At 38.2% G+C, this 16,554-nt stretch overlaps 1 protein-coding gene across 2 annotated transcripts in view; it reads right to left on the bottom strand.

The window, feature by feature from the left end:
• Nucleotides 1-11,979, bottom strand: part of SYTL5 (synaptotagmin like 5) — a 107,975-nt gene extending 95,996 nt beyond the window's left edge. For both annotated transcript variants that reach the window (XM_049643685.1, XM_049643686.1), the window contains exon 1: nt 11,663-11,979. In XM_049643685.1, the coding sequence (XP_049499642.1) occupies nt 11,663-11,781 (119 nt within the window). In that variant the 5' untranslated portion in view covers nt 11,782-11,979. The remainder of the gene's footprint in view (nt 1-11,662) is intronic.
• Nucleotides 11,980-16,554: the final 4,575 nt, after the last annotated feature.

The following is a 16,554-nucleotide window of genomic DNA, read 5'->3' as shown; positions in this document are numbered from 1 at the left end:
TACACTCTAGTTCCATCCACATTGTTCCAAATGGCAGGATTTCATTCTTTTTCATTGCCAAGTAGTATTCCATTGTATATATATACCACATCTTCTTTATCCATTCATCAGTTGATGGACATTTAGACTCTTTCCAAAATTTGGCTATTGCTGATAGTACTGCTATAAACATTGGTGTGCCTGTACCCCCTTTGAATCAGAATTGTTGTATCATGGGATAAATACCTAGTAGTGCAACTTTTGGGTAGTAGGGTAGTTCTATTTTTAATTTTTTCAGGAACCTCCGTACTGGTTTCTAGAGTGGCTGCACCAGTTTGTATTCTCACCAACAGTGCAAAAATGTTCCCCTTTCTCCACATGCTGGCCAACATCTGTTGTTCCGTGAGTTGTTCATTTTAGCCATTCTGACAGGTGAAAAGTGGTATCTCAGTGTGGTTTTGATTTGTATTTCTCTGATGATGAGTGAAGTTGAGCATCTTTTCATGTGTCTGTTGACCATCTGGATGTCTTCTTCAGTAAAGTGTCTGTTCGTGTCTTCTGCCCATTTCTTCACTTGATTGTTTTTTGGGGTATTGAGTTTGATAAGTTCTTTACAGATTTTGGATACTAATCCTTTATCTGATATGTCATTTGAAGATATTTTCTCCCATTCTGTCGGATTCCTTTTAGTTTCATTGTCTCCTTTGCTGTGCAGAAGATTTTTATCTTGGATCAAGTCCAAATGGTTTTATTTTTGCTTTTGTTTTCCTTGCCTCCTGAGACACATCTAGTAAGAAGTTGCTGTAGCCGAGATCAAAGAGGTTGCTGCCTGTTTTCTCCTGTAGGATTTTGATAGTTTCCTGTCCCACATTTAGGTCTCTCATCCATTTTGAATTTGTTTTTGTGTATGGTGTAAAAAAGTGGTCTAGGTTCATTCTTCTGCATGTCATTGTCCAATTTTCCCAGCACCATCTCAAGAGATGGTCTTTTTCCATTGGATATTCTTTCCTGCTTAGTCAAAGATTAGTTGGCCATATATTTGTGGGCCCATTTCTGGGTTCTCTATTCTGTTCCATCGATCTGTTTTGTGCCAGTACCAATACTGTCTTGATGACGGCAGCTTTGTAATACAGCTTGAAGTCTGGAATTGTGTTGCCTCCAGCTTTGGTTTTCTTTTTCAACATTACAATGTCTATACTACCCAAAGCCATCTACACATTCAATGCAATCCCTATCAAAATAACATAATCTTTTGTTTTTAATTTTTTGTGTGAAAGAGTTAAAATGTATTTTAGTCCTGAATAAAAAGTCTTCCTTACCATTTTCATAAGTGTCAGAATAACTTTTTAAGTTTACTTTAACAGATGTTAGCCCATGTTGAAGATAGCAGAGCAACCAGTTAGAAGGACCCCGGGCCTCTGATGAGCATGGAGTCACCATTACCAGTCCTGGATTGTTTTCCTCATGACTTTACCAAGGCAAAAATAAAAAATAAAAAATAAATAAACCTCGCTTTTTTAAGCTACTATTATTCTGGTTTTATGACACTCAGAGTTAAACTTACCCTAATTTGTACACCTACAAATAGTATGGATACTATTACAGAACTAGGGGAGAATGCAAATCCTGGTTGTAAAATATAAATGCATATAGCATCTGTCAAAGTTGTAAATTATTTATATTTTACACAAAGAATGTATCAATTTGGCTCAAGTCACTGTGAAAGTGGAGACTGCACAATCCAATAAAATATAATTTTGCTTCTGTTAAATTAGAAACTAATTCATGTCCATATCCTATGCCTTGCATATAAGTACTCAATGAATTTCTGTGCAATCTTGGAAATGTATCTCCCAAATATGACAAAAAGAATTCAAACAAATATATAGTCTACAACACTAACACCTGATAGTAAATGGACAATGTGAATAAAAAATTCACAAGAGGAAATACAAATGGCTTGAAATCCTATAAATACCAATAAACACATAAGTGCAAATTAACATAGGACACTGTCATATTAGTAGAGATTTATAGCAACAATTTTGATGAAGGCAGTGGTACAATGTAATAGTTTAGTAAAGAGGAAACTGACATATTTTTAGAAAACAACTTTTCAATTTAAAAGAAATATAAATCAAAATATGAATTAGAATATAATAAAAAAATTAAGACAGAAGACTTGCAAATAAGGGTTTTCATGGAAATTGAACAAAATATTGCACATCCATGTTATGAAATCTTATCCAGACAATAAAAATGCTTCCAGAGAATTTTTAAGTGAGATGATAAATGTGCATTAAATAATATCAAGCAAATATAGAGGATAAAAATTATATATATAATATGGTTTCAACTATATGAAAATTAAATGTATATGCAGCAAAGTGACAGGAAGGAAATTCAACAAGAGGAAACTATCTCTGGGAAGAGGAGAAGTAAGGTTTTAAAGTTCAAATTATATGTATTTTCTAATTTTTTTATAATGAATACATTACTTCTGTAATGAAAAATGTATCAGAAGATATTAAATATTTCCATCACTGGATTGAGGATTTATGATATAAAAAATATTGTACACACTTATGCCCTTTACAGATCCTAGTGAGTTTAAACACTTGAAAAATCCCTTACTGTATAAAAGTTTCATTAATTTTAAACATTTGCATTGAATGTTTACCAGTGACAATTTCTCTGCAATGAAATAATGATTAGAAAAATTAGTAAATGCATGTCAGCCTAATATTATTATAGACTTATATAAATTAAGCCCTAATTTCTATTAAGATATAAACATTTACATAAACTATTGACATAAAATGGTCATATGCCTGAAATCTAAAATATTAGAAGTTGGGGCGCCTGGGTGGCTCAGTCAGTTAAGCTTCCGACTTCGGCTCAGGTCATGATCTCGCGGTCCGTGAGTTCGAGCCCCACGTTGGGCTCTGTGCTGACCCTCAGAGCCTGGAGCCTGTTTCAGATTCTTTGTCTCCCTCTCTCTCTGACCCTCCCCCGTTCATGCTCTGTCTCTATCTCAAAAATAAATAAACGTTAAAAAAAAATTGAAAAAAAAAAGAAGTGACATTTTTGTTAGTGAAGTTTTCACTTGTATTTTTCAGTCCTATAATTTGCATTTGGTGCTTTTTATATTTTCTATTTTTCTGTTTATGTTTATTAAAAAGATGTGGAATGAAAAAAAAAAAAAGAAAAGAAATAAAATGCCTATTTTCTCAGGAATTCAGTTGGCATTTATTTAATTCGATTTTCCCTAATGAACTGACCTACCTTTGGGCAACATGGGCTTTAGAGATCTTTGTTTCTTCAACCTACAATAAAAAGGAATGGTAGTTTCCTGGATGTGAGTGCAAATTAACCCATGCTGCATGGGGGCATGTCCTTTACACCAATTCTGGCTAGAGCAGTACATTAGATGGGAAAAGGGGTACAAAAAGAGGAATTTGGAGAGGAGTCAAAGATGAGAGAGACACACACACACACAGAAAGAGAGATACACATACATAGTATATACACACATTCTACATATGTGACAGTTTTACTTATTACTATGGTGACCACATTATTTCAAACAAAAAAAAATATGGTCTGGCAAATATATTTATTTATTTGGAGAATCCAACGTTGGAAATGTCCCCAAATACCAGGTATTTGTGGCCCTTTCCCATGGTGAGCCCTACAAGTAAGAATTACTTGGAGGAGAATGCAGAATAAAAACTGAAGTTAGTTTCCCTAAATATGCGTATATATCGAAATTCTGAAGTTCTTTGGTAGGAAAATCTCCAAGGTTTTAAACGCGCTTAAAAGGTGCCCTCCTCAATACCCATCACCCACCCTCCCCTCCCTCCCACCCCCCAACAACCCTCAGTTTGTTCTCAGTTTTTAAGAGTCTCTTATGCTTTGGCTCTCTTCCACTCTAACCTCTTTTTTTTTTTTTCCTTCCCCTCCCCCATGGGTTTCTGTTAAGTTTCTCGGGATGAGCACTGGGTGTTGTATGGAAACCAATTTGACAATAAACTTCATATATTGAAAAAAAATAAAAAATAAAAAAATGAAAAAAAAATATGTGTACTTAATTGAAAAAAAAAAAAAAAACCTTGTTAATCAGAACAAACTCACTCCAAGCCTGAATAAAACATCTGTAGAAACTAAAAACTAAAAAATAATAAATAAATAAATAAATAAATAAACAAACGCACTTAAAGCAAAGCTGGATTTTCTTTTTTCATTTCTCTGTGACTCACAAAGAGTTTGGGTTTTATTAGGGAGCCAGTATGGTCAGGCAGGGAGTTTCTGTTAATCCATTAAGAAGCTTCATGGCAATTCTATTAGGATTGAAACAAAACGTTTACCAAACTAAAAGTCCACTCCTATAGTTCTCTTGGTGTTTTATGGAGACAAGTGAGTCTTCAGGCTTTTCAGAAGGTCAAACTAATTTTGTTCCTAGTGGTAGTGATAAGATTTGGAAAAACGAACAGCCCCAGAGATCAAATATTTGTAGAGGATTAAGAGGATATTACCACTTGGCACTTACTGGTCTCCCTCACTTCCAGGCTGAATGTGTAACTCTTGAAATCAATTCAAATCCATTTGAACTGAATATTTAACTTATCTGCAGGATTACAAATAGCCAATTTGAATACACTTTCCCCTTCTGTTTCTCCCTTCTCTTCCCTTCCCCACCCTGCTCTAAAATGATGGAACCAACTGCACAAAGACAAAGCCATAACATGAATGGCAATTTCCAGGCTGGGATCTGTGGTCTCTTGATGACACTAGACTCTGGCTTGCTCAGTGGCCCATGTCAGCTGAGCCAACTGTTTGGAACAAAGCATAATGCACTTTCCCTTTGGTTTCAGTCAGCATAAGGACTAGAACAGCATGAGGAACTCTTGTCAGTTTTCACTGTGTAAAAGCGATGCTTCTACAAAGGTCATAGTAACTTGAGATAATGTTACACAGCTCATAGGTCAGGAGAATTGTGAGGGAGCTGTCCATAAATACCAGGCTAAAGAAATGTTTTCTGTTTTGCTCCATTTCTCTAAGAGTAAGGCAATGGGTGGACTCTCAATAGGGTCTGAAGAGGTGCCTTTATTGCATAAACAACACAACACAGAGAAAAGGGAAGGAACATGGAATGTGAGCGCCTCGTCTCTGATGTTTACCAGCTTGGCCAATTGTTTAACAAGTTTCAGTTGCCACAGCTGTAGCCCATCAGAACAATAGCTACCCCACAGATGACATGGGGATTAAGTGGGGATACATTTTTGAATTGAGTAACACATTCTCCTTTGTGAGGCAGGTCTTGAATAGTGTACCATTCCTTTTTTGTCCTGGTCCTCAGAAGGGTCAGATACATCCCCTAGAAGTTAAAAGTGACCTAAGAGTGGCCTGTGAGCTCTGGGGCCAGACGGTAGGGCTACAAACCACAGTTCTGCCACTTACTAACTGGGCGACCTTGGACAAGTTACTTAACTTTGCATTTCAGTTTCCCCATGTGTAAATAGGATACTTATAGCTCTGACCTCATTGGGAAAATGAATTCGTAATCTGTCCCTCACAATTCTGCAGAACCTTCGGCTAGTTCTTGGTATTTTCTCTACCTCCAAATTCATTGTACTGTTCTCCTAGAGAAGCAATGAAACATTTAAGCTGTTCCAGCACATAAGCCACTACAGATCGAGTGAGGCATAAAAATCTCCTGGAGATGGCAGGGCTCTGTGAAATCATCTAGCCTCCCAGATAGAAGCCCATGCTCTGTCTCTGATAGCTGATGGATTCTAGTCTAACACCATTTTCTCTCTTAGACTATAAATGTCCTGCTGCTCACTGAGATGGCTTACCAAGGATTTTAGATGTATACAGCTATTCTTGAGGCGAGAACCTACCAAGGCATTGTTTTCAACACTAAACGTCAGCAAATTATAGCCCTTGGGCCAAATCCAGCCCACCACGTGTTTTTGTAAGTAAAGTTTTATTGGAACATAGCTATACGCGTCTGTTTACATGTTGTCTATCGCTGCTTTCATACTACAAAAGCAGGCTAACATAATCGTAATACAGAACATATACCCTGTAGAGCCTAAAGTATTTACTATCTGGCCCTTTTCAGAAAAAAAAAATTGCTGACCTCTGGTCTATGCCATGTATAGTCTGATCCATCACTGCAAACTTCTTTATGTTTATGGACCCAACAAACATTAATATTGTGTCTCTGCTCACCTTTATTATTCCGATACTACATATATAGCATTTGGCCTATAGAAGGTTTTCAACAAATGTTGATTACTTCTGACTCTTAGAGATTACAGGATGCTTTGGGTTGCATGTAACAGAAAGCCAGATTCAAACTGCTGTAAATAACATGGAAATCTATTATATTGCTTAAAGAAGAAGCCCAAAGGTATGGCAGGTTCAAGTATATCAGGATACTAACGACAATTTTCTGTCATTCTTTTGGTTCAGCTTCATCACTGTGCTGGCTTTCATTCTCAAGAGCAACAATGACAACAGGTCGCATTGAATATGTCGAGTGGGAAAGAGAACCTTCTGTAAATATGGGCTACATGTTTGAGTGGGTCATCTTTGGTCTCATGTCTACCTCAAGACCAATGAGAGTTGCTAGAGGAATATTAGTCAAGGGATGAGTATTTTTTAAAAAAAAATCCACTGCTGGAGCTGAGCAAAATCAAGATTTGGATAGGGAAGAAGAAAAGAACAAAAGGGGGATGTAAGGCAACCAACAGAGTTCATGACTGAGACAAGCCCAAGAATAGGTGCCAAAGAGAACATTAAGTCCAGATATGTTTTCATGTATTGTGGCCAAATGGAAATGAAATCTTCTTGGTAAAGATAAAGCCCAAATGAACTGCTGAAATGAAGAGTCGCTTACAAATTGAAGATTTCTTATATAGGCCAATACCACAACCTATACATGTAGCAGTTTGTTTTTACGCATAGAAGATCAAGCAGAGTAAGATTTTTGTCAACGAGATTTTTTTAGAGTAGATACCATGAACCATCTCATCTTTTACGTTAGAGTGAGTTCTTCCAAAATTAGAAAAACTTAAGGTACAAAATGTCAGCAAAGGTCTTTATTGTGTGCTTCCAAACTATATTTTTTTTCCATTTGCATTCACTGTTGATAACTCAATTTTATTAGCATCACTTCTGCCCTCTGTCTTCACTGCATTAAAGCCATCACTAAAACCACGTGATTTGTTCTTCAAAGAGAACATTAAAAATATTCTTATTCTGTAGTAGTTGAAACCTGGTTCTAGATATCTCCTACCATTTCTTTCTGCTTGGTCTGAAGGAAAATTAATACATTTAAGCCCCTTGGGTGAACCTAAAATGCTCTGTTAGTAGGTAGACCCCTCTTCGCAGCCTATAATTCATGACTGGAGATAATTATCAGGCTTTCCATGTGCCTTCTGGGTTCAGAGCACCTTCAGGAGCACCAAATCCCATTTTAATTAATGCTACACTTGAGTGGCTATGTGTACCATAGAGCAAAGTTGAGCATCAGTCCTAATGCATTGATTCAACACAATTTTTACATTCTTCCATTTTTCTCTTTTCTTTAAGAATAACCTACTTAAACAAGTAAACACAGAAAGAAACAATAAATCCACTGCTTTCAAAAGTCCAATTTACTAACTTTCCATATTAGTTACTTCTCTGTAACCATCATAATTGTTAAAAATTTTCTTTGGCTTCCGTTTCCTTCTGAAACCGATTAGCAGAATCTGAAGGCAATTTTGCGGTTCATAGTCAACAGCTAAAATGCGGTTGATATATATTTGCCAATGCCAAATCTTTTTCACATGTCAAGGGCAAGCTCAAGTGTTACCTCTTCTGTGGAACGAGTCCTTCAATTTCTATCTTATTCATAATTAATTATGCTTCCCTGTAGATGCCAACAAAATATCAACTTACACCTCTGTGGCATGGTGAAAACAATTATTGCAACAGCTAGTACAAATGTTTACTGTTGTAACGAAATTGATTACACCATCAATTCCTTATGTTGATGATTTTAGAGGATAACAAGGAAAAAGAACAAAGTTCCCTGTTCCATCTGGCAAATCTCCTGGTTGGGTTCTCCAAAAGCTAATCTGAGAAGTAGATTTGTGTGCAAGTGATTTACAGAGTCCTCTTGGGAGGAACCTGTAAGGGAATAGGGAAGGCAGGAGCGATAAGCAGAGAGGGGCCAAGTAAGGTTGTGGTCTTTGGGTGACAGCAGTATGATTCCACAGGAAGCTGTGAGGCAGAAATTGCATTGCAAAGCCATTGGCTTGGGGATGCCCAGTAGGGACATAAACTCAAGGTTACCTGGCACTGGTGGCTCTCTAGTCCTAGGAGAAACTCTGGCCACTCAAAGTAGGCCTCTAAAGAAGGTAATAGAGACCATCCTTAGCAGTAAAGCATGTGGAAACTGGAAGATAAGAGCATGGATCCAACAAGAGACCCTAATGGATCTCAGTGGAGCACTGACAGTGTTCACTACAACACATACCAACAATAGGGCTAATGATTAATGCCAGCAATTAGTAAGTACTTACTGTATGCCAGCATTCTTCTAAACTCTTGATGATATCAGCTTATTTAATCCCTACAACAACCTCATGAGGTACCTAATGTTATTATTATCTCTGTTTCGCCAAATGAGCGATTTATTCATGGAACACACCTATCTAAAGTGACACAAAGATTTCATGGCTTAACGAAGATTTCAGTCAATAAATGTGGATATGTGATTCAACAACACACACTGTAAATACCATGCCACTCACTTCAGTGTAGCTTCTCAATACACAAAGCTGTTAAGAGTGGCAGAGCCAGGGGCACCTGGCTGAGCGTTGGTTGAGCGTCGGACTCTTGATTTCGGCTTAGGTAATGATCCCAGGGTTGTGGGATCGAGCCCTGTGTCAGGCTCCACACTGAGCATGAAGCCTGCTTGGGATTCATTCTCTCTCTCTCTCTCTCTCTCTGTCTGTCTGTCTGTCTCTCTCTTTCCCCCCTCTGCCCCACTCCCACTTTGTCTCTCTCTCTCTCTCTCATTAAAAACAAAAGAGTAGCAGAGCCTGAGTCATCTGGCTTGAGCCAGCTACCTTGGTAGCTCAGGACAAAATGAGACAACATATCTAATACAGTTAGTGCAGAAAATAACTCAACAAAATATTAGCCACTGCTGCTATTAAAGAAGGGAACAAGATATAGTAGCTTTAAAAATATCTATTTTCTATAAAAGTATCTCTTAGATCTATTAAAGCCTTTCTTCTGCTTTCCAGAAACAAGTTTGAAGGGCCAGGAAATCAACAACTTTATTCTCAATAGCTCTGTTGTATGTTACACATTTGCCTACATTTCTTTATAAAGAGTAAGGAAAAAAGGCAAGGGAAGAAAGAAAACAAGGAAAACAGAGTAAAACAGATTATTAGGAAAAGATATTGTGAATGACAGAAGCAAATATTCTGAACAAATCCCTATTCATTGTACTTCAGTGTTTGTGAGGATCTGGTTATTAAATTGGGTTTTCCTGGGGTGCCTGGGCAGCTCAGTGGGTTAAGTGTCCAACTTTTGATTTTGGCTCAGGTCGTGATCTCACAGTTCGTGAGTTTGAGCCGTGTCAGGCTCTGTTCTCGCAGCACAGAGCCTGCTTGAGACTCTCTCTCTGCCCCTCCTCTGCTTGCCCACTGTCTGTCTCTTTCTCAAAATAAATAAATAAAACTTAAAAAAAGAAAGAAAAAAAATATTTTGTGTTTTCCTGAATAGAGTGATTTTTAATTCCCCACAGCATGTTATCAGTTACTAGCTAGTACCTCACCTCCCGTAAACAATTTAACTTTTTGCAGAATAGAAAATTTAGTCAGTTTTCGTGACTGGAATACAAATGCCAGAAACATAATTTCTGATTTCTTTAAAAATCATTAACTGCACTAACCTGAATTCTAGGCATAGAAAAATTGCAATAATTTTCATGAAAGCCTTTATTTCTTTAAGATTGGTTGAATCCTATTAATGATGAAAATAAAAATTCTGGGCTCTTAACTATGAAGTAAGCATCAATCAAGAATATTTCAATGTATTTCCAATTCTAGGATCCTGGTTCCTTTAGGCACATTGAATACTTTTGCAATATATAAAGATAATCTTATGACAAGTTTTCTCCTGAGTAAAAAAAAGGAGAATAAACTTAAGTTTTTGTGGTCTTTCCAGATTTTTTCTTGTGGTTGACATCTAGTTTCACAGCATTGTGGTCAGAATAACTGCAGTCTGGAGAGACACATAAAACACAAAATCTATATGTTGCACAGTAGGTGGTCATTGAGAAGGGAACTGTGTTTATTTCTGCTCCTCTCATCAGGGTGAGATGTAATATCTAAATATGTTTCACAAGCAGCACAGTACAGGCTGCAACCAATCCTAATGTATGTGACAACCAATCAGAACAAGGCTGTGACCATTGAGAACAGAAGATGCAACCAATCAGAATGGATGCTAGCTGAAACATAGGGAAGGTCATGTTTGGGGATCCAGCTAAATATCAACCTTGCCTACAATTGATGTGAAACTCAACTGTGCCCATATTTCTCCATGTTACTCATACAGAGACGTATTATTTTTTAAATTTTATTTGAGAGGGAGAAAGAGAGCATGCGAGCAGGGGAGAGGGGCAGAGGGACAGAGAAAGAAAATCTTAAGCTGTTTCCATGCTCAGGGTGGGCAGAGCCTGATGGAGGGCTCGATCCCACAACCCTAGGATCATGACCTAAGTCAAAATCAAGAGTCAGACGCTCAAGTGACAGAGCCATCTAGGCACCCCTAGAGACTTATTCTTAAAAATTCAGGCAACTTCTGGGGTAAAATGAGAATTTTTCACTCTCCAGATCCTCTTCTTCTTTTCTCAGCTATGGTGGGAACAAATTCCCAGAAAGACTGACCTGAGAAAGGCATTATAAATAAATAATTGTGAACTTAGGTACCAGGCACTGTACATGTATTATCTTCCTTAATCCTTGCAATGATGCTCTGAGGTGGGCACTTTTATTATCTTTCTTTTATGGATGAGGAAACCAAGGCACAGAAAAATTGAGTAACTTGCTCAAGGTCACACAACTAATACATCCAGGAGCTGGAATTCAAACCTTGGCAGTCCTTCCACTTAACTACTACTTATGATGGTATTAGTGAATGGGCATTCTCATCAACACTGTATTATCCCTGGGGCACCTAGGTGGCTCAGTCGGTTAAGCATCTGACTTCAGCTCAGGTCATGGTCCCATGGTTCGTGAGTTCAAGCCCAGCATCAGGCTCTGTGCTGACTGCTCAGAGCCTGGAGCCTGCTTCAGATTCTGTGTCTTCCCCTCTCGCTGCCCTCCCCACTGCCGCTCGTGCTCTGTGTTTCTCTCTCTCTCAAAAAATAAATAAATAAACATGAAATTTTTTTGAAAAAAACACTATATTATTTGCTCAATTACATCCTTCAATCCAGCTAAGTGATAAAATATCAAAGATGTTTTCTAATATGTGGGTTACTGCTGGGAACCCACAAAGGCACTGACCAACATTTGTCTCCAGTAGGGTCGCAGTTGCCCAATTTCTAATCTAGCTTGCTTCCAACAGACAGCAGTCGGGAAGGGCAGAAAAGAGAAAAGAATATTACCTTATTCTCTTGTCCTCCACTTTTTTCAAATATTCATCTCTCTTTAGGACTCCCAGGATCATTTCCTTCTCATGATCTAACAAAAATGACAGATTGATAAACTCCGAGTTCTTAGACATGGTATTTCAGAAACAGCTCTGAGTAGCAGTGGGTGAATCTTCCAGGTGAAGTGATATCCGCGATTCTTGAGGCGCCCCTGATCAACCCGGAGTCACTCGGCTGTTTGATGGCAGAGTGGGCTACACAGAAAAGAGACGCCACTGGGATTACATTCCAAGAAGGTCAATCCTTCAGAATGCTACAAAGCAGGAATCAGATGACCTGGGGTAGAATACAGAACACACAGGGAAGAAAGAGAAAGCAAAGGAGAGAAAAATTATTTAGAATTAATTAGGCCATGTTCCCATAGCGCATAGTGTCTAAGTTTTGAAACAGTGATCTACTTTACTCAAAAAAAAAAAAAAATCAACATGCAACCATTAAATAATTACTATGTGTTTTATTACCATGAAATATAATTTATATTTCCTTGATTCCAGGTTCTTTGTGCAAATTCAGTTTCTTCCATTATAATTAATTTCCTTTGCCAGCCAGTGCTGTTACCACCCTTGTGGCTGACCCATGGGTGAACGGGGTCACGATTGGGGGACACTAAGTGCACAGACTGGACTGTCCATTAAATGGTTCCCTCCTATTCCTTCCCTTCTTCCCCCAACTAGGACCACTGTGCAAAGAGCACTGCTGTCAAGACAAATATAAATCGGTGCTATGTGTATCAACTGGAATGTTTCTCACAAACATAGCACTGAATGGAAAAAAATCAAGTTACAGAAGAATTCATGCAGAATGATGCCATATGTGTGAAGGAAACAATTTGTTACAACATTATATCTAATTTAGGAATATATACAGTTGTAGTATAAATATAAGGGATTTCATGGGGAATTCAGAGATCCAATCAAAGAGAACACAGGAACTTCAACCATATTGGATAATGTTTTATTCTCAAGATGAGTGTTTATATCTCATGATGTACAGATTTGTGAATTATTCCAGGTGTGTATTACATACTGTGAAACAGATGTTACAAAACTACCCCACGTCAACATAAGAAGCACGCCAGGCTGCGTTCCTCACCCTAATTCTTGAGCACATTCTTTCATTGGCTTGGTACCCGGATTCTCTCTGTACATCCCCTTACGAATGAGGACTCTTAGAGTGATCTATCTGGTTTTGTGATGTGGCCTCATCCCATGACCTTGTCCCTCAGCTTCCTTCCCAGGTCTACGGACTACAGTCTACGTGCAAGTTACGCTTGGCTTGCTTGGTTATAGCCAGTTTCCAAGCATAATTAGATACCTACTCAAAGGCTGCTTTGGGGCCTCCCAGTTGCCCTAAGTTTAGGCCGACATCAAAATCTCAGGTGATATGAAAGGACAGGATCTTGTCCAGAGCCTAACTTTTCAAAGTCCCTAGGTGTCTGTTTTATACAGTATACACCAAACCATAACTTTGCTGAAATGACTCAGAACAGAACCTCTTCCTATAGGTCAAGAGCTAGCCCCCTCTGAGAAAACTGCCCTGGTCAGCACAGACTTTGCAGATTGACTCCAGGCCTTTTCTCCCATCTCCAAAGTCCTAGAGGCAGCAGGGATCAGAGAGCCCCAAGGCTGACAAGAACAGAAAGCCACAAGGTTAGAGCAAAAAGGGCTCTTCAGAAAGGTTAATGGTTTGGTTTTTGCATCACCGTCCACTGTGGTCTCCTCAGATAAAGAGCGGAACTGGTTTTTCCACCCCTTGTGTGGTTCATCTGGTTTCACACTGAAATGGAAAAACCACTTGGTAACTCAATGAATGAATATGCTATAATTATAGCCTGGTTCACTTAGGACATATTTATATTCGAAATGTCAGATTTAGAAAGTCATATGTGAATGTTCCATAGAATTGTATTTAGAGATTATCCAAGGGGTTGGGAGCCACAAAAATGTTTGATTTGAAGCTTATGGTTATCCTTGCCTCGGGTTGCAAATGCAGACCTGCCCTCTAAAGGTCCATGGCTCTGCCCAGTGAAGAGAATAAAAAGAGGGAGGGCAGTGACACCGTGGCGGAGCATCTGAAGGTGACACAGAAGATGGGAAATCAGACAAGGATATAAAAGAAATAAAATTTCCCTGTAAGATTTTAATTAACAAAATTAGCCCTAATTGGATTTTTTCTCATTTGTACCAGGACTGACAGAGCTGATTTATAAATGAGTGGCCAAAGAGATAGTTAAGAAGTAGCCAAAACTTTACTAAGAAAATCAGTGTGTGTCCTCCAGGCAGCAGGACTGGACTGTGCATTTAATAGGATGGAATCTAACTGGTGACAGTCCTGGAGAAATATGGGGCAGAGGAGAAAGTGAGCCTGGGCATAGACAAAGGAGATCTAAGGAGCTAGAGGCCGACGATGCCCATCCAGGTTCTGAGCACAGGAGAATCACTCGGGCCTCAAAATGAAAATAACCCATTTACTCCCTGCAGCGCATGCTCCATGTTGCAGGATGGGGCGTCAGTGTGGCAAATTTCATGACATTAATCACTCAACTGTAGAACTGATGGTTACCAGAGGAAGAGGTGGGTGGGGTCATGGGTTAAATAGACGATGAGGATCAAGGAGTGCGCTTGTGGTGATGAGCATAGGGTGATGTATTGAAGTGTTGAGTCACTACATTGTGCACCTGAAACTAATATCACACTGTATGTTAACTAGAATTTCAATAAACACACGCACACGCGCGTGCACACACACACACACACACACACACAGACACCCACTCAAATCATACAACCAAAGGGAAATATCCTCTTGCTTGAATTTCACTTCTTCCTGGACACTTCTGATTGTGGACTGGCTTCCCATAGAGCTCTCCTTTTTAAGGAGTGGATGTCCTGGTCCTGCCAATGGAACCCTCTGTGTTTAGTCTGAACCTACGTTTCATCTGTTCTCTGTACACCAACCAAAAAAAAAAAAAAATGTACGAGCCTTTGGAGGACGAGCAGTTGGCGTGGGATGAATTCACCTAAATTTGTACAATTTCTTGATGCCTCTTTTTAGCTAGTTCAAAGACCCTCCTGGAGAATCTTGTACCCTCTACACCCTTTACTTAGGTAAGAAAAAAGAAGTAAAAATAACCCTAAGAGCATTTTATCTAGAGTCGATCCTCTTTCTTTTCGTTAAATGTGCTGTGAAAACACTAGTCAGATTTGGAGAAGAAATCCATTTTTATTTAATTCTTCAATACTTTCACTTTAACATATCTCTCTACGTCAACATTTTAGATGTAGATTTTCCCCTCTTTGGCTAGCAGCCTTGACAAACTGCAAAACTGTTCAAAAAGATGGCAGAATTGTTCCTAAGTCGTTCTGCTGCCTTTCAGCATAGACAGATTGGGACAGATCATTAACTGCTGAGCACCACAAAAGACGCAATAATAAAAAATTCTCACAGCGTCACCAAGATACGTATGTATTTTTTTAAAAAGCATATTTTTTGAGTAACACACTTAAAAATCATGCAGGTTGATATTTTTGTCAAAGGAAAGACCTAAACATATCTTATTAAGGAGTACTTGAAATGCAGCTTTAGAAGTGAACTACTTCTGGCAGTGCCCTTAGGATGAAATTAATAAAAATAAAATCAATTTCCTGTTTTTCTGTCACTGTGTGACAGCACAACGGTTAGGAAGATTTCTGGCAGACTTAGAAATGCTCAGGATACAGGCGAAACAGCATTTGCAAAATTCACTTGGGAGTGTCTTTCAAATAGACAAGCAGGCAAGAATCCACATGACTGTCAAATGGTGAGAATGACCATGGAGATAAACATGCCGTGGGGAGTGAAATAAATCGTTCTTTCACTATGATAGACTCAAAGGCAGATAGTGTGAAATTATAAGCATTATTTTCAGTACAGCAGTTTATTCTTACATAGACAACTGTGTGCAACATTCAATGGGAATATAATTGAATTTTTTTAAATTTCACAATGTATTGATTCTCTGAACATTATTAGGGAGGCCAATTGAAAATATTACCAGCTTTATAGTGATGCTCCAAGAGTGGCATCCTCAGAATGTTACACAGGAATAGCTAACACTTATAGAACTCAACTAATCCTTATAACTCCCCTGCAAAATAAATCCTAATACCCCCATTTTATAGATGAGAAAGCTGAGGCCTAGAGAAGTTAATTAACATGCTCAGGTAGTAATTCAGAGCACTGTGGTTTCAGGGACCCTGCTTCTAATGTGACATGTGACTGCCTCTCAATGCCTCCATGGAAGCAATAGCATCCCATAAGATGTCATGAGATATTCTATGGAATTTTTTTAAAAGTTCTTCAGTCCAACGAAAATTTTTCCATATTGAGTTAAATCAAATTATTTTTCTTCTACAGAACTTCTCAGAGTCTTTAATATTCTAATGTTAATTGTGAACTTTCACAGAACCCTCAGTTTGGAAAAAAGATATCTGACATTAACTGGTTCTTATCTCAGCATCACGTATTTTGGTATTTCTAAAGCAAAGACTTTTTATCCTACTTCTTTTAGAAGACTATTTCTATCCTAAGAGAAATCAGCAAGGAGAAAATCTAAATAAATTCAAAAGAGAAAGATTTTAAAGAAAAATGAGAAGATAGACTTAAATCTTATTTGATAGTTCCTCTACATGCTTTTTAACTACCAAGACCTATATAAAATTCTATACTGTCCCCCCAAAAAGTTTCAGAGAATAGATCATTTATAAACTTAAAATAAGAGTACAAAGGAAGCCACTGCAAATAAAGTGAAAACAAGTGATGGTTCCACATAATGCAGGAAAAGGATTCATATCTAGAAAATATAAAGA

This window comes from Panthera uncia, chromosome X (assembly GCF_023721935.1).
Source record: "Panthera uncia isolate 11264 chromosome X, Puncia_PCG_1.0, whole genome shotgun sequence".
Taxonomy (NCBI): domain Eukaryota; kingdom Metazoa; phylum Chordata; class Mammalia; order Carnivora; family Felidae; genus Panthera; species Panthera uncia.
This window is presented reverse-complemented; position numbering and strand designations above follow the sequence as displayed.